We start from the raw sequence: 18,948 nt of genomic DNA on the forward strand, positions 1-18,948 counted from the left end.
CCTGGCTTTCATTTACAAATTCTAACATTTGAACATTTTAAGAAAGCCTTCCTACAGTAAATAGGATTACCCACAATGTGGAGTTAGAGGCTTTTTGGCAGATGTAAGCAAACAACAGTAAGAGGGTGTGAATCATTCTAATTAACTCTATAGGTACATAGCAGGGAAGCTACACAAGGGTAATTTAAATGCCAACATTTCACCGCTGGTCACTTCAGTGGAAATTCACAGGGTTTGTGTGTTTCATAGTCCCTCAAGACCTAAGGGTATTTTCCAGGGTGACAGAAGCAGCAGTGATCTCACACACAGAAATCAAACCCTCAAGGTGTCCCTTCATTTTGCAGTGTGCCTACAGTGGTCTCATGGTGATGATCCAAAATTCAGAGCTGGTTCCTGTAGAAGGTTGCAGAAGTTTTAGTTTCCTGCAGAGTACAGGAAATCAGAACAGAGCACAAATACTGCCAGAAAATAGTGGATATGAGCACCTCTGCTGGTTGGACCAAAAATGCTCTTGCTATCTACTTCCTAGATGTGTAGAGTCACAGAAAATTACATCAAGAGCTATACTGGCCTTAAAGCACCTTTAAGAGGAATTAGGCAGGAAGATACATGCAAACTCATACTAAAGAATGAGAACAACACCACCATGATTATTTATCATATTCAAGCTAAAATTCTAAACCCTCAGGAGGCATTTTCCAGCTACAGTAACAGAAGAAAATAAACAAGATGAAATGTGCTCATGGGCACGCCAGTGTCACACAAATGCTGAAATTTCACATGGTTGAAGGATACAGCCTCCCTTCACCCTGCTCACATCCTACCATTCCCACACACTATGAGAGGAAAAAAGGAGATTGGTTCACTACTTCCCCTGCTGTGGCCACACAGGTGTTTGTACTGCTGAGAGCAGAATGTGCAAAGATGAGGCCCTGGGAGAGGCAGGTTTTCACCTCTTAGTGTTAGTGAAGTTACAGTGGAATTACTGCTCTAGAGAAAAGGCCAGTGTGAGTACGAGCAGTAACAGGAGAAACCTGAACATTTGCAGAACAGTCCTGGAGCTCCAAACATACTGGAATCTTTGTTCCACATATTACCTTAGATCCATAAACATAAAAATGAGCTGATCCCACTAACTATATTATCACTAAAAGAACAACTAACACTTCCAAAATGCAAAATTTTTGCACTACGTTTCCAAATTCCTACTGAACTAAGCACTATGCTACTGATCCTGGACAATCCTGAAGACGAAGCACGGCCTGTCTGCCATCTTACAGGCCAGTGCAGAGTGTGGACACACATGGTAGAGCAGGCTCTGATGCATTTCAAAAAGGGACTGGAGCTTTACTGGCTTTATCTCACTGAACCAAACCAACAACCAGTAAATTAAGCTGTGGCAAAATTTGAAAAGAGAGGATATTCCTACACTACAATTCCCTAAGACCTACATCTTCCAGTTCCAAAAGTTTATTTGAGCCATGTGAAATTCATTTACCACCATCAAAATTACAGTGTTGCAAGTAGTACTAAATTATCACAAAAAGATGGATTTAAAAAATAAATTAATCCACTACAGATGGGATCGTTTCAGTATTTGGTACTGTCAATGGAAATGAAGGAGAATACCAGGTCCTTGATAAACAGGAGAGAAAATAATGAAATATTATTATACTACACACAAATAGATATATAGAGAGAAAAAAATCCCAAAAAAACATGGCTGATGTTTTCACTAATATTAATGAACCATCCAGAAAAGGAATAATGAGTATCACTCATCTGGCTTCCATGAAGGCAGGTTTGATTTACAGAATGAGTCAATGAGATGGTGGAAAACTATTAAAGTACATTAAAGACTGACTAAGGGTCAGGAAAAGCAGCATAAGATCAAGTTTTTAATTTATCCAGTGATCTGAACTGTACTATATAGTCTGACATAAAATTATTCTGTCAAAAGAAGAATCTTATAAAACAGAAGATGAAAATGTCCTTTTTTAAAGTGACTGTTTGAAATAAAAATTTTTATTTCTTCTCCCTACCTTTTGCTAGATTAAAAGAGGCCACATTCTTAGAGAGAGCAGCTGAAATTATTGAATTGGTTTGGACATGACTTTGTAATAGATATTACTTTGATACTATGGTAATTTTTGAGCAAAGTGTGTTTGGCTGATGTAGATATCAAAATTATTTTATTTCCATTTTTGAGTAAAAATGAAGTTATTTGGACTTATTCTGTATTAGTAAGACTAATACAGAAAAGTGCAATATAATAATATGGTTATTAGCATAGAAAATACCTTAAAAAGTGAGAGAAACAATTCCACAAATCTAACCAGTAAATTTGAACAATATGCCCTAGGAAACTCTGTTTCCCCTTCTCAGAGTATTAGGAATTAACCACAGATTATCAGGGAGATACCATGACTTCTGTGTGTCTGATGAGTCCCTTTCTGACAGCTGTTGGAGAGTTCATTGTTAGTTCCTTGGATACCTGAATTAAAATCAACTCTCCTGCCTGTGATACTGCTGCTGATTAGGAATATTCCACCCTTTTTTCAGGCTGAATCAATTACAATATCATTATTTATTTAAGATTTTCTTCCTCCACTAAATGCCCTGGTCAGTGCATTGCATTCACACATCTTTTAATATTCTTCCCTAATTATTTCATACTCCTTGGGGGATCTTATCTACTCAACGTCCTACAAAGAGTGCTCTGCCACTTAAAGACCCAAATTTGCAATTTTCTTATAAACTGGATATGAAGTGAAGTGGTTTGCACTGAGGGGGCCACTAAGCTTAAGTCTCAAGGACTGAACTTTGGACCCGCTGTACTTAAAAATCCTCTTTAATAGCTTCAACACACATACATACAAAAACCCCCAAACAAACCAGAAGTGCATTAATGAAAGCAATATCAATATGAAGAAATTTCAGGGTACTAAAGAAATCATCTTGAGAGCTAGAATAACAAGTGAAACTATTCAAATTACAAGGTCATATGCCTAAGAGTGTAGGAACAAGAATTTCTGTTGCATGCTGAAATGATCAGCTGAAATTATAAAGCAAAGAAAAACATGTTACTATTTGACCAGCAAGAGAGGCACCAGCATGTTCTATTTACAAAGCAGTGATTAATCAGGAGAGGCATTTCCAATATGCACTCAGAAGATTGCAGGCTGCTGAAATAGTCAGGGATAAAACCTCCTATGAAAGAGCACATATAGCTCTGACTACTCATATTTGCAGAAATTAATGCCCCTAAACAGAGGCAGAAAAAGGGTAGGAAATGGAAACCCTATCGTATTAAAAGAGACTAAAAGACTGCCTGGCTCACTTTCCCAAAATGAAGGCAGGAATAGAGGAATGTAAGGAATGGCACATCAGATGGTGAACATCGCAATGAAGAATTATCAAAGTTGAAGGACAGCATTGGTGAGATAACAAAAGTAGAACTTGCTGTGAATAAATTCAGGCTGGAAAGAGAGTGGTCCCAGTCCTTCAAAGGGGTGAGCTTCTGAAACAGCACCCTCATAAAAATAATAAGGATGATGGGGTTTAAGATGGAGCTTGGTAATGAATAAGATTGTATAATGTTACCTAGTACAGAAAAGAATTGAATTTGACACATGAAATATCCTACTGTCCTGTGTTCCTGTCACTTTTCCCAATTCCTCTGCAGCTAGGGTGCCAAAAAATCTGCAGACAGAAAGCTGGAAGGGAGCTGTGTTCCCTAGCTACTGGGGACACAGCTGCCTGTTTTGGTGCTCACTTGAGAAGCGGCAACCATGTACAATGGGGTTACACCAGGGCCACTGGTCTTGGAATTTCCTATCATTTTCTTATGCTGCTCTTTTCTACTTCTTACTGTCCTGTTTCAGGGATGGAGTAACACGAAACAAATCTCAAACAAAAGCATTTTTATGTGGGAGACCACATACACACTTCCACAGCATTTTCCGTAACACTTTCTGTAGGCCTTGCACAATGGTTTGTTTCTGTTCCTTAATGCTGCTCTTTGAAGGGATAAAATGTTTTCAGAGCTATCCATAGCAGTACATAGGCTATTTCTTCTTGCAACGCTGAAACTAATAGGAAATATATCTGTGGGTATTCTGCTGTTCTTTTACATTAATAAAATATTTGTAATTGATTACAAATTTAAATCACATTCTTGGTGCTACTGTGAAGTTGCATTTCAGGCATTGTTGTGAAGCTGAGAAAAAAACAACATATTTGGAATGATAAGAGTTGTTCCAAAAATAAAAATGTAGCAGAAATGGCATTTTAAGATTTTCAGTATACTTGCTACTATTATATATCAGACTCTTATAACCACAGAGCAGTATGTATTATAAGACACAGACCTATCATGGTTCCACAAAACAGATTATGGAGCAGCACAAATATATGAAAACCGAGTTCCTCAGAAGCCTTTCTAACACTCCAGGATGATCTAACTAACAAGACACTTTACATCTTTTAAGCAGAAGATCAAACATGTCACCAAAACCCACCCGTACTTTTAGCAGCCTCACTGAAAGTGAAGTCTCTGAGAGAATTAAAATTCTTATGCATTTATCTTGGTATGATGTAAGAGTCTTGCTGCTAGAGGCCATGTCCTCTGAGGTATTGAGCCCTGCCTGAGGAGTCTGTGAATTCTCATCTTTCATCTGGGCATATGAATGAATATTCCATGTTATGCCAAGGTCAAAAGCCAGGATTGAAAGTGCTAACCTGGTTTACATTTTAATACTTAGAACACCACACCTGATTTGGTTCTCCTCACCCAAAGGTACAGAATCCACTTCCTCCTTGCAGAAGTGTGTCTGTGCACAGCCTGGAGACCCTTATCCTACAATTTTTTTTTTCTTCTTGATATGCATATTTACCCTTAGACAGCATCTAGCTCTTACCCTCATCTGCCACTTTGCAAGCTGTCAAATGACTATTCAAGCATTATAAAAAATGAAGGGTCTGTTAAGTTGTAAATTAAATGACAGTCTATAGCTGAAAATTAGCAGTAACGTGCCCAAAAGTTTATTGATTGCTAATAGGTGAATAACCCCCCCCTACAGCTGACTGTGTAATTACTGACCTTTAGAAACCCAGAGCTATTAATTTAAGAACAGATAGCAGTAAACTAGCAAATGAGTTATTTTGCAGCAGAACAGTGAAAGCACATATCAAGTTTTTGCATGTGTTCAGTGTGACCTTGAATAGTATTATCACATGCCTGTATTTTCCATTTTAATGCAGAATATAACCCAAGCTATATCTAGACATAAAATACCTGTCAATTAGTTCAGAAAATCAGTGGGAAGGCACCCACAGACACTGTGGCCTTTCAGTAGTACATTTGAAGAACTCCACATCCTTCCAGAAAGGTTCTAAATTACTGCTAAAGGCAGGAAAATTGTATTGCCAAGCTCAGCCACCCTGGTACATGTCCTGCAAACATTTTGTCTGTACTCCAGAGATGGAGATGTCCAGGAACAGGAGAACAGCAGACAGTAATTCAGCATCAGTACAGCGGCAGACACACAAACACAAAAAAACCCACTCATCTTTCTTGATATTGCTAAATTTAATCTGCTATAGACTATTGCACAATTCATAGAAACAGCAGCCTAAAGACTATTAACACAAATGTTCCAGCAATATTTAACTTTTCTCTTTTTCTTCTAAATAATAAGCACTTATAATGGAGAAATAGCTGCCTTTTGACAAAGCAAACCATATTTTAAGAGCATTGGTCAGCTGGTGGAGTTTATAGTAAGAAAATATTTAAAATAGGTTAACTGGAAGTAATGGAAGAAAAAGGTATCTGACCTGGTACAGACGTCCTTCCATGAATAGTAGTTTCGCTGGGCAGGAGATCTTTTGAGTTGGAAGTGAATGGTGATTGTCTAAATGTGTCTTCAGAAAAGAAAGGGCTATAGGAAAAAAAACAAGATGCCTTTTTTAAAAGAAAACAGCAGCTAACAGAAGAAGAAGTAAATATGAATTTTGACCTCAACATCTTAAGAAATACCATCTTATGAAAGAAATGGTTTCACTTACAGAATTCATGCTGAAAAATAGGCAGACCATGAAGCAGTGTGCTTTGGTAAAATTGCATTTCAGAGTGAAAAGTGAAGACCTCACAAAAGGCTTTTAGCTACATTTCAACATCTCACATTTGCATATCACAACACAATATGGATCATTAAAATTAACACTTCAAAAAATTACATTCCATTGTCATATCTGGAGAGGGCAATCAGGAAAGGTAAAAATTATTATTACTTAATAATCTGAAGCATAAGTAGTCATCTTTAAAATAGAACTTTCCAAATACTGAATAGTTCTATCCTGATATGGCCTTCCATGAATGAAACTGCCTCCCTGAATTTGACTTTTAAAGCAGGAAACAATTAATAAACTGAATGTGTGTATCCCAAATAGTACCAAAAATACCAGCTACATGATTCCAAAAAGAATATTTTGCTTTACTTTTACTTAACAGGCAGAAGAAAGTTAGTTTCAATAGTGAAATGGCATCTCTAGCAAAGTATTTGCTTTCTGCTCACTTAAAAATTATAACAGAAATAAGAATACCTTTTTTGCAGTACAGAAAGACATCACCAAGAGGTACATAAAAAATTAAAAATTGAAAACTACAGTCTTTCTTGGAAAAATGCTTTCTAAGGGAATGTGTTCCACCTGCGTGCAAAATATAAATTTCTTCTAAGCAAAGTAAGAATTGCTTTAAATCTGATCTCTCCCAGACTGAGAATCCTTAACAGGCTGGTGTAGAGTGGGTGTTTTAAAGGTGCAGAACAGGAGGCCAGACCTTTTCTGCAGCCTTTTCTTATCCAGGAATAAAATCCAAGAATCATTTCAGGATAAAGGACCTACTATGAGGCCTCACAAGGTGTTGCACAGCAGATTAGTCCAGACTCAAAGCACATGCCAACTGCACCCAAGCTGACCTATGACCAGTCCAGATACCCAAAGTTTCTGTCTGAAAGGCAGTGCTTGTGCTTTCCCTCATGCAGTTTTTCTGCAGAGAGTGAGCAAGGTGTCCCCTCCAAGTCACTTGCATTCTTAGTCACATCTCTTCTGCCTCAGAGAAACTTATTGGTAATTAGTTGACTTGATTGTGAAACACTTTTGGCAACCACATTGTTTTACTTCCCTATTAAGATTTTTTGACACTATTCATTTTGTGCTGTTCCATATTTGACAGTTAATGGGATATTTTGGTATTTCTACAGAAGTTTGAATACATCCATAAGCAGTCAGCATTAGGCTGTGCTGGATGGGAAGGCGTGAAGTTGCCCCAAACCTGAACAGTTTGGTGAATGCCAATAGCTGAACAATGCAGGATACTCCAGAAAACAAGTGACCAGGTTAAACCAAAACAGCTCCAACACACATGTGCAAAACTTAACTTCTTCCAAGACTCACACTCCCACTCAGCGGTGACATAATACAAAACAGACTGACACGGTATAAAAATACCCCATGATTTATTGCAACATTCCTCTCACTGGTTTAATAATGATTCGAAAGAAAAACAGCAATAAATATGTTTTATTGCTATTGCAACTCTTCAAAATCTTGTAATCCTCTCAGGTTTCCATGTTGGCCTTCCTGCTTGGGTCTTAGATTCAGTCACTGGGATACTGCTCATTTCTGGCTCTAAGCAAAATAGATGGTGCAGCGCTTATCTATTTCAGGTGAGGCCATAGGTCATGAGCAGGTGCTGCTGAACGCCTCATCATGTCATATCCCAAGGATGTCCCTCTCCTTCACTGGCCTCTGGTGAATTACAGAACCATCCTTGCATACCTCTTTTCTGCCTTCCTCTAGAATGGCAGCAGAGTCTCTTCAGAGGAGGCCCTATTATTATTTCTATTTCAGCAGATCTGTCCTGTGATTCCCAGTACAAAATGTGAAGGGAGGAACTCCTGCTTCATAGCAAGAAATTACACATTGTCCTCAATCACTGTGCAAAGTCCTTTCTGATGAAGGCTAAGCTTTAAGATATTTTTTATTTTTCCTCTGGCTGCACTTTTCCAGTTTCGTGGCTACACAGTTCTCCAGATGAAAGAAACTTTTCTTGGCATCTTACGCTGGCGTGCACACTTCCAAAATCACTCGCTTCTCCACTTTCTGTCTTCTCATCACAGATGGCAGGCTCTACCATCTCACTCAGCCACTGAACTGTGAGGAATCCTTGCCAGTTCCGGCTGCTTAAGCAAAGTCATATGGAAGTATATGCTGGCAAAGTCCAGCAATACTCACAGGAGGAACAGCAACAGATAGGGGACAGTTAGAAATGTTAATAAGCAATAAGACAGCAAAAACTGCTTGTGTACCCATCTTGCTGGGGTTTGTTGATTTAAGCCTCACCAGTGACACCAAATCTTTGTGCTTCCCAGCTACTCATAGGTGGAGGACACTGACCTCACCTTGGCTCTCTGCAGCTGTCAGCACATTTCACACAGCAATTGTGATTCAAATGCCTTTCTGTCATTACTCCAGATGTGGGTTGGTGAGCCAAACTGCAACACCACATGTTTTCTTAATGCAGTCCAAGTGCCTCTATCCTCCACTAGCTGCTCCATCACATTCTATTTTTGAGAAGGCGTCATACCCTCGCCAGTAAAGACTTCCAGCTGTTTGTTTGGTTTGGGGTGGACTGGTTGGGTTTTTTTTTGGCAAGGTCTTTCAAGTCAATCTGTTTGAACTCACAGGATTTAGTAGACTGACTCACTTCCCCTCTTAAGAAGCTCTTCTCATTCATGTCTTCTTCTGCTGATAAATAGGCAAGATAAGAAAAGCACCCAGAGAAACTGAACCATGCACTTAGCATTTCATGCCCTGATGAGTAGCAGCCACTGTAAGGACGTCTCAGTAAAGCTCAACACAAGTTTGACAACAGCCAACTGTGCTATCCTCTTAAAAGTTGGCAGCCAAAAGAAGGGCAAGTTATCATTGAACTGTCCTCAACCTTTCCAATTGGGATTATCTTTGATAGATCCAAAAGTAGCTCTGGATTCTCACACCAGTCCTGCTGGTAACATCATGAGACACTGAAATCTATTTTCAACTATTTGTAAGCCCATCCCTGCAGCACACCCTGGATGGTTAATGAGTAGTTGGACAATATGTGCATTTCTCTCTGTTTGCATTTCAGGCTTATGCTTTTTAAGTAGCACAGAAAGGCTGTGCAGGCTGCATATCTGACAAATTCCCACACTAGCAAATATGGGAAACATTCACTGTAACCAGAAGCCAAAAGCTCAATTGAATTATCTTTCAACTTGTAACATCAAAAAGTCCCTAATGTACATTTTCTGAGCTGGTCAGTTTATTAAAAACAAGTTATTTATTGCAGCTACCATAAATGAATTGGATAGGCCTAGAAATTTAAGTACAATGTATTTCAGAGACCTTTTCTTTGCAACTGAAATGCTTTTCCATTCTGTCTGGGCAAAGTTGTTATAAGTTAGCATTGAGAACTTTTGTAAAGGGGTTGCAGAGGCAACTCTTACTCTATCTTTGAATGAACTCTTCATCACTTCAGTGTGCTCAGTCTGCAACCCATCCACAACACTTAGGGAACTTTAAGGTAGGAAATAAATATACCCTTGCCAATTCCTGCCTACTCCTCCTACCCTACCAAGAGCTCCTAAGTCTTTACCAATTCCAGATACCACTTACTGTATAAGAGCTTTAAATCTTCCCATAGGGACACCTTGCTGCCCATGGATATATAAACACCTTGTGGGCTTGTTCACAGCCATAGTACTGTCAACTGCACATTTGTGTAACAGCACAGGCCACAATAGGATCATGTTTTTAACTCCTACTTAATTTAAATTATTATAATATTATAACTGTAATATTTAACACGTTTTGTTAGCACTATCTTACAGTCTGACTTTTAAAAACTCATCTCTAGAATGTATTAAGATGACAGAAATACTAAATTGAATGTTTTCTAAAGAAATCTAGTTAGACAGAAAACAATCAAAATCACCTCTTCTTACATTGGTCCATGTCTTAAAATCCAGTTGGTCAGTCTGGTATTCCCTCAAGCACTGCATGTACTATGCAGTTTCTTTTAAGCTTCAATTTTTGTTGAAAAAAATAGAATAAATAATCCTTAAAATGATGTTTGACTACTTGATCAGAGAACAGACAAAAGCCCTTTGGGCCTTTTTGACTTATGAACCCTAAGCAATCAGATCTATAGCTGTAGCTTTTCAGATACTGGTTCTATTACTCATGGAAATATCTTACATTGCATTTTTGCAGGAGACAGACAGGTTTGAGTTCACAAGGCAAAAGGAGGCAATGCTGTTTACAGTGCAGCTTTGCAGGTAACCACAGGGTGTACTTACCTGGCTGTAGTTCTGATCGTGTTATCTTTATTGTGGTTGTGCTCTTTGCTCACCTTTTCTGCAGAGGAACACACATGAGTTTTGTGATTAGCATATGCCACATATTCTCTATCAAATTTTATTCAGAGAACTATTTTAATGCTTTCAAGTAATAGCACAACCCAGGGTAATTTAGGGTGAATGGTTTCCAGCATTGTTAGAGAATGGGCATGACTTTATTTAAATTAATACCCAACAAGTTTTTTCAGCTCCACATGTCAGCGTTAGAGCTCCATGCAGAGTGTGCAATGCAAGTATTCATTGAACACACTTTTGGTCCCACTGCCTTTGTGTGACAGATGATATTCACCTTCTTTGCCAAGGGAAGTGGGCAATGCAGCCCCAGGAGTGCTGCATCCTGCAGCCACTGGCCACTTAGGCCAGCAACTGCCATCTGCAGATTCCCCTCTACAGGGATCAAAGCAGTCGTCACAAATTATTTAATTAGCTTTCAAAAATACAGGAGCTGAACTCTGGCTTTTCCAACTCGGTTGAAATACTGTGAGCCTGACCTGGCTGCCACAGTGCTTTAAAGCATATGCAGGCTATGGGGGACATTTGGCAAGGCCTCTGTGTTTCAGGTGTGAGGGTTGGAAGGTTCCTATTAGTTTTCAGCTCTGGTGATCTCACAGTTTCATAGAACTTTGGGGTTACAGGAAAAAAAAAATAAATCTGATTTTGCTCTTTAACTTCAGCTATTGAGCAGTTTGCACTGGATTTACCTGATAGCTGGAAGAGCAGCTCAGATGCCATCTTCACTGATATGTCCTGGCTGAAGAGATTTCTCTCTGGGAGCACACGGCCCTCGGGTGCCTTCTGGATGCTCTCGCTGCTGTCCCGCCCCAATAAAGTGCTGTAGCCAACGCTGTGGCCGGCTTGGCTGGGTGACACCGAAGCCTGCGAGTCGTGGATGTCAACTTCCATCGGTTCTTCCTTTATCTTTACCATCTGGATTTCCTTGAAACTCTCGGCTGCAAATATGTATTAAAAAAAAGAAAAAAGAAAAAAGAATAAACAACTGCCATAATTATTTAATTAGGCAGTAATTTTTCAGAGTGCTCAAAGCAGAAATCACAATTACCAAGTTATAATTTGTGTACTGCATCCCTGCAAATGGGAAGAGAAGCAAGCAGCTGACAGCCTCAGTATTCTTCTGGCTGTTATAAATAGAAGCAAGCTCTTGAAAATAATTTTTCAAACTAGAAAGCAGAAAACAGTTGCATGTTTGCAAATATGAGAGTTACATCACTTTCTATGAATACTGTGTGTGTGATGACACACTAATTAGTGATGCTTTCTTTCTATTTATTAAATGAAGTTGCAGCTCCACCTCAGCTCTCCTGAAGTGGCCACTGAAGGCCTCTTACAAACTCCAAATTACTCTGTTTCAGCAGAAGTACCAGCACTGACAGTCAGAAGTACCAGTATGGGGATAGGGGCAGAGGAAGAAACCTCATCTTCTCCTCTCTTTCTCTTTTATGGAAAATTCCAGACAACCATGTGAAGAACCTGTTTGTTACACCTGCACAAGCTTTGTAGATGAGAGGAACATTCTGGGGCTCATGCTTTTCTCAAGGCTGACAGATATTCCCTCATGCATTACAAGGTCCATTAACCTTAATGAACAGTTTTCTTAAGTCCATATCATTCCCTCCTTGCCTTCCTCTCCAGTATCCCAGGTCTAGCAAACAAAACCATAGTCCAGAAGCCAAGTTCTAGAAATCCCAGAGACAGCATAAAAAAAGGCAATATGTCTGGAGAACCAAGAACATAAATAAATGCATGAACAGAGTTAAATACCACAAGGGACATCTAGGTAAGGAATCATTCCAACAAAATTTGTTTGCTCTGGTTTTTCCATCCTCTCCAACTCGTGTGTGAGTGTGTCAGCTTTACAGATTTTATTCCAAGTGTGAAAGACTCAGGCTTTTCATTTTCTATTACCCAATATTACAGTGGATCTCAGAGGCATCAAAACATGGGTTGGTTATCCCCAAAAATGTTTTCAACTTCCTCAGCTGGTTGGTGTCATGTTGTCACCTTCACCAAAAGATGGACAGAATCCCTTTATCATGAAGGCATAAGCATTCTACCTAAAATTAAACTGATATGTAATCACCAAGTCCTTTTTCATTACCTTGTTTTTTGCCTCTCTCCACATTCCTGGAGTAGAGGAAGAGTAGCCTTACTTCCTACAGCTCTTAAAGAAAAAAAAAAAAAATAAAAGAAGCCAGGAGATAAATGCCACTTGGATATGTTCCAGGAACAATTTACATGAAGTGCTTTCAATCTTTTTTTATGACATTTCTTGACCTTTAAAAGACACATCTAAACAGTGATAAAAATCTTTACCTCTACTATCCACAGATACATCTCAGACTTCAGAAATTTATACAGTGAATTCTCAGCTGAAGACTAGTTAGAAATATCATAATGCCTTTTTTTTTTTGCCCTTTTAAGAAGATTTTTCTCCTTTTAAATTTTTGTTTAAAGCTTCCATTACTCTCTTATTATAAAACCACAGAACCTTGCATCTGTGTTAAAAAGTGTAAAAATACCATGCTGTGCATTGAAAGTGAACACAGAGCAGCAAAGGAATGCATCAGGTAACAGTGTCAATCAAAAGCTCAGGTAACTCCACAAACAAATGAGTTCTTCAGATGTCTGATGGACTGAGCTCTGCACCCAGCTGCCAAATTTAGGTGCAGAGTCAAGCTGATCTTTGCTGCTCTCTCTGCTTTTAAAATATTCTTTCTATTTCTGTTCCAGCTCCACACAGCTCCGCACAGTCCTGCTCCCTGTCCTGCAAATGCTTTTGTATCAGACAAACTGATAGGACCCCAACTAAGACAAGAGTCAAGCAATACCAGTGACCTTCTCTCCCTCACCATCAGCAAGCACTGCAATTGCCCTAACTACATCTACATATTTGATCATTTCCTCTGACCTTTATCTTTCCAGCTGCACCCTTTTGATCTGACAGAATGTCCCTGCCAAATGTGAATTCTGTCGTACTCTAAATCCCCAAAGCAAACACACAAAGAGAAGATTGAAGGAGGGTTTCTGATAGTTTTACAAGAGCTAATGAAAGGGAAACACAGTCAGTCTGTCCCACAAGCAGCAATCATAGGCATAAAACCCTGCTGTGCTAGGTATTGTGCTGGCAAAATACTGTAATTAAGGTTATGCCCATACCTGTCTCACCATATAGGTAGTCAAACTCCAGCTTCTTGAGGATTATTTTCCTTTCTGTGCTGTTCATTGTGGAGTAAGGTGATAGCCCTTATTTCTTTACATAGGTATCTCACATGGTTATAGCACAGCTAAAGTTTTTCAAGTCAAGTACAGGTATACAAAAAAGTCTCATGCTTTAAATAACTGTATCATTTTGTCTTTGACTTTTATAGGAGACCTAGTAGGTGAGCTGGTTAAATAATCTGTAATGTATCAGAATATGAAGTTAGTATATGAGAGTCAGGTTTTTTTCTTCAGGTCAGATTTCTATAATAGTACAGCAAACTCTATGGGCTAAAGAGACTCAAATAGCTCAGACGTATCCAGACCATGATCTCCAAAACACAGTCTGCTATTCATTCAAACCTAACCTGGGTGAGACTCAGAATAACAGCACAGCAGTGCTGAGACACTTCATAGGGCAAAAGATGAACTAAATCACCCAATATGTCTTTTTCTGCTATTAACTTTGTGATACAGAAAAACCTTAACAAAATAAGAGGAAACTACTTTATACATAGATGTACTTTATCAAGGCACAGAGATGGCTGTAAAGAAAGCCATCAGAGCAGTGTAACTTTTAATCATATCTATAAAAGCCTTAATGAATGTCATCCTATTCACATTGAGCAAGACAATTTTCCACATCAGATATGAAAAATGGAGTGCTGGACAGGCTCATTCCAAGAGGAAGCAATTTCTTACACAGTTTTCATGTTCTCTGACATTCCAGATGCAAGGAATCACAAAGTAGTGATACTTGCTAAAAAGCCCCTCCAAACCTAGAACAGCAGAATATTGAACAATTCTTGAGCTGAGTAAAGCCTAAAAGCCCTAAAAGCTCAGGGTACAACATATATCCCTGAAGGCCTGACAGTGTCACCTCTATAGGGTGCAGCAGTAAGAGCACTTCCAGAATTTAGTCTCAGACAGCACCATTCTACAGTCTAGAACAGAGGCTGGCAAGTTCTAGAAAGACATTATTCAAACTCTCTGGAAGTCGGGACTCACAATCCAGCTCCAATTGAGCACAAGTCAGCAAAGTGCCCTTGTGGCACCCAAGGCCAACCCTATTATGGGCCCCATTATCAGATCTGCAGCCATCAAACAGAGGAAGGGATTCTTACCCTCTGTTCTGCAGTTATGAGGCTGCATTTAGGATATTGTGCCCTATCTGGGGCTCCCCAGTACACGACAGACACTGACATCCCCAGAGCATGTTCACTGAAAGGTAACTAAGGTTGTCAGGGCGCTACTGCAAGACAGAAGAGGAGATCAGCTGTGAGAACTGGGTTTGTTCAGCCTCAAGAAAACAACACTAAGGGGACACTTTATTGCTATCAACAGCTCTCTAAGGAATAAAGGGAAGGTGCAGAGAAGCTCAAGTCAGATTTCTCTCATAAATGCACAGCAATCGTATGAGTCAACAGACAAGATGGAACATGGGGAATTCTGTTTAGAAATACAAGAAAAAGAATTCCCATCAGGATGGGGAAATGCTGACAAACATTGCTGAGAGAGGTTGGGTTCTCCATCTCTGAATACATTCTAAACCTGGTAAAACCCTCAGCAGCCTGCCTGGCTTGACCATCTCTGAGCAAAGGTCTGCAATAGATGACCCTGGAGGTCCCTCCAAACAAAATTATTTCATAAACCTTCAGCACTAGGCCAGCTGCAGGTTCATCTTGCAGAACTTTCAAAGGGAAGGTAAGACTTGTTCTAATGCAGCACTAGAATTTTTTCTTAATGTCCACTCTGAACTTCTCAAACTGTAGCTGGAAGCTGTTACCCCTGCTTTTACCATCTGCCAGGAAGGAGAACAGTTTAACTCCACTGCTTTTCTAAGTTTCCTTCAAGTAGGTGCAGGCTGCAATTGGATTGGCCTTTAGTTCCCTGTGCCAAGCTGAACAGGCTCAGCTCCCCCAATGCCTTGCAGCACATGGAAGCCATGATCTGATGGACCTGATCAGAAGGCTGGAACACTTTCCCTGTGGAGACAGGCTGAGAGAGCCGGGGTTGTTCAGCCTGGAGAAGGGAAGGCTCGAGGGAGACCTTACAGCAGCCTTGTGAGAGAGGTGAGGACAGACTGTTTAGCCTGTTGTAATATGATAAGAGACAGTGGTTTTAACCCAAAAGAAGGTAGATCCAGACTATATATAAGGGAAGAATTTTTTTACAATATGAGTGTTGAAACACGGGAACAGGTTGTCCAGAGAGGTGGTAAATGGTCCATCCCTGGAAACGTTCAAGGTCAGGTAGGATAGGGCTCTGAGCAACCTGATCTTGATGAAGATGTCCCTGCTCATTGCTGAGGGGTTGGACTGGATGACCTTTAAAGGTCCCTTCTGTCCCAGACCATTCTGTGATTCCATGACGCACGCACATGCTCTGCAGGGGACACTGAACGTACCCTTCCTAATGCAGCACACTGCTTTTCCTGTTGAGATAGAAGTCAAGAAAAGGGATAGATTTAAGCCAAGAAAAGGGATAGATTTCATAAAAAAACACAAGTCATGCAGTAAATATTGCTTTGGCTGACACAACAGCTGTCCAATAACCTTGCATTGCCAAAATCAAATGAATACTTGTTAAATCATTCCTGTTTCTTCCCACCATTTTACTTAAAACTTCACCGTGTGACTAAAATTTGAAGTTGCTCATATTTGCTGAAATGCCCATCAGCTTTACAAATCAACTTTATGAATCAACCTAGAGAAGAAAGCCTTTCCCATATGTCTCATAAATTGGACTGATGTACCAGTCTCCACAATGAAGCAGTCAGGGGTAAATAGTGGGTCAACTTGTACCAACTTCAAAAGCTTTCAGCATGGAGAACCAGGCATTTTGTTATGCTAATTGTTCTGATTTGCTAGAAATAAACATGCCCTAAAACAGCTTAAATAAAACCTCAGAGGTAGGGAACAGTTGGCAAGCCCTGAAGGTTCTGCTACAGAGACACAACAAGGAACATCTGACGTTCCCTAGGGCGCTGTGCTTGATGCTTTATTTTGCTAGTATTTTTTTCAAACTGCTGTTTTATATAAGACTATGTCAATGAATCAATGTAACAGGATCCTGCATTAAAAAAAAAAAATCATGAAGTGGCTCATATTTATTAAAGTGGAACCTTTGAACTCCCATGTTACAGAATTTTGCAGCTACAAGCTGCTTCACAGAAATGTGATCCAAGGGGAAAAAAATGGAACAAATTAAAGCCATAGACTAATTAGAGTTGTGATAGACATCAGCTGCCCCTTTCATTTAAATGGTAGGAACATACTGCTTACCTGCAAGACCCTATTTGAAGAACCTGGTTAAAATAAAAAACCAAAAGCAGAAAAAGCCCCAACAAAACCCACTTGGCTAGTGGCAGGGTTTAATCTGGGAATGTGACTTGCCATGGTTTGCCATTACCCTACTTCCCACAAAGAAAAAGTCTTATTTTGGATCATACACTTCCCCACTTACGTTCTGGGCTCCTACAGAAGCCCCAAGGAACAAAAGACTTCCCTGTATTTTCCCTTCTCTGCCCAATATCAAGGCTTTCTAAGCAGGGATGAAAGCCTTGACAGCTCTCCTGCTGTCCAGGTGCAGGGACTCTCACGAGGTACCAGCAACAGGGATCTCCAGAGACAGCAGCCTAACTTCACATGGGCACTTCCCAGAGCAGTCCACAATGTTGTGGAAAATAAATATGCAGTAAGATTAGTTCTGACCTTTACCTTATGCTAGAATTGTACTATCATTCTTTTCTCCTTATTTCATTCTTTTTAAATAGTTGTTCTAATCCACATGATTCCAACTAAATGTATGATACAATGTCAAAAAAAATTAACAACAAAGCATGAAATACAAAATTGCCATAAACATTTTTAAGTGGATAAAGGCTTAACCAAAAAAATGCCAAAAACCCCATCACACTCCTGCCCTGTAATAACCAGTTGTTCCAAAAGAGGAACTATCATATAATTAGCTGGTAATAAATGGAGTTGAATGCTTTTGGATGCTTTTGGACTCAGTTGTAGGCAGCACCTCACTTTGTGTGCTGAGGTCATGAAGTAAGTCTGCATTAACTGCATGTATTGATAACCCAAAATTAGGACACTTTGCTGGTACTGGTGTATTACAAGAAAACAGTGAGGATTGAAGAACAGAAAAATCCAAAGGAACCAGAGTACAAATGTCATGCACCTGCTTGGGCTGACCAGGAGATGTACAATACATGGGAAACCGACCCACGGAGAAAAGAAAGGAAGAAAACAACCTAAGATACATCTGAAATAAAGTATATGTGATTCAGACAACATTTCTAGGGAAGGCAAGCACATGCTAATGTCCCTGGGTAAAACATTACTTAAAAAGTGCTAGTACCTGGGATAGATTTTACACTCTTCCAGCTATACACTCATTTTTGGACAAGAAGACAAAACATTGTATGCTTCTAAAAGCTAATACATGCCCCAAACATATCAGCAGCATGACAATTTCAGCAGAAAATGAGTTTTTCAGCTCTAACATTAGCATGTAAATGCAAATATTTATTTTTAATTTCAGTCTCCTCTGAAACGTACCTTTCAATTTACAAGACTGAGTGTATAAAACTGACCAGGAATCATTGAGGGCACCACTTAATTAAACATTTTGAGCAATAAATTAGCTTTTTCATGAAAGAGAACTGGTAAAAAATGTAAAAAACAGGTGTATTTGAAACACATTACTCCCATTTCTTCTAACTTATTTTCTACAATATTTAATGGGAATTTAAAATCTTGCAGGGATGGCACCTTCCAAACAGAGCTGAGAGCAATTTGCCCCACTCCACTATCTCCTCAAATCTATTCGCTAACCACTGGACCTAATCTCAGTCAAGACTCAGCAATGGACAGAATTCCCAGCTCACCTTTGTGCACTCATATATACCACAGTGGTAATTTTATTTTCTTCTGTAGAATGGAGGGTTGAAAATCTGCTCAAACTCTGCCTGTTAACTCCCAAACACCGTTTCTTTCAAATGGGCATTTGATTTATTCTGAAATAGCAGCTTGATTGTTAGGAAGTTTTGTCCTGGCCGTTTGGGTGGAAGTGGGTTCTGCCCAGACATGCCCAAGAGACCTGAGCCCTCTGAGCCTGGATAATCCTTTGGAAGAGGTGTGAGTAGGTATCAAGCCTAGGAACTGTGAGATAGGAGACCTGAATCCCAAGGAACATGGGAGAGAAAGAACTGGTGTAAAAGGTCAAATTCCACCAAAGTAATCTGTGAGGCAAGGGCTTGATC

At 39.6% G+C, this 18,948-nt stretch overlaps 1 protein-coding gene across 10 annotated transcripts in view; it reads right to left on the reverse strand.

Moving 5' to 3' along the window:
* Positions 1 to 18,948, reverse strand: part of ZNF827 (zinc finger protein 827) — a 100,279-nt gene that overhangs the window by 26,252 nt on the left and 55,079 nt on the right. For all 10 annotated transcript variants that reach the window (XR_003960136.4, XR_003960134.4, XR_012055760.1 and 7 more), the window contains 3 exons: positions 11,162 to 11,410; positions 10,401 to 10,458; positions 5,836 to 5,939 (listed from right to left, as the gene is read on the reverse strand). Coding sequence is in view for 5 of the 10 variants with exons in the window: in XM_072928698.1 (XP_072784799.1) it covers positions 5,836 to 5,939; positions 10,401 to 10,458; positions 11,162 to 11,410 (411 nt within the window). In the remaining 5 variants the exon portion in view is untranslated. The remainder of the gene's footprint in view (positions 1 to 5,835; positions 5,940 to 10,400; positions 10,459 to 11,161; positions 11,411 to 18,948) is intronic.

The sequence above is a fragment of the Taeniopygia guttata genome, chromosome 4 (genome assembly GCF_048771995.1).
Source record: "Taeniopygia guttata chromosome 4, bTaeGut7.mat, whole genome shotgun sequence".
In the NCBI taxonomy this organism is placed as follows: domain Eukaryota; kingdom Metazoa; phylum Chordata; class Aves; order Passeriformes; family Estrildidae; genus Taeniopygia; species Taeniopygia guttata.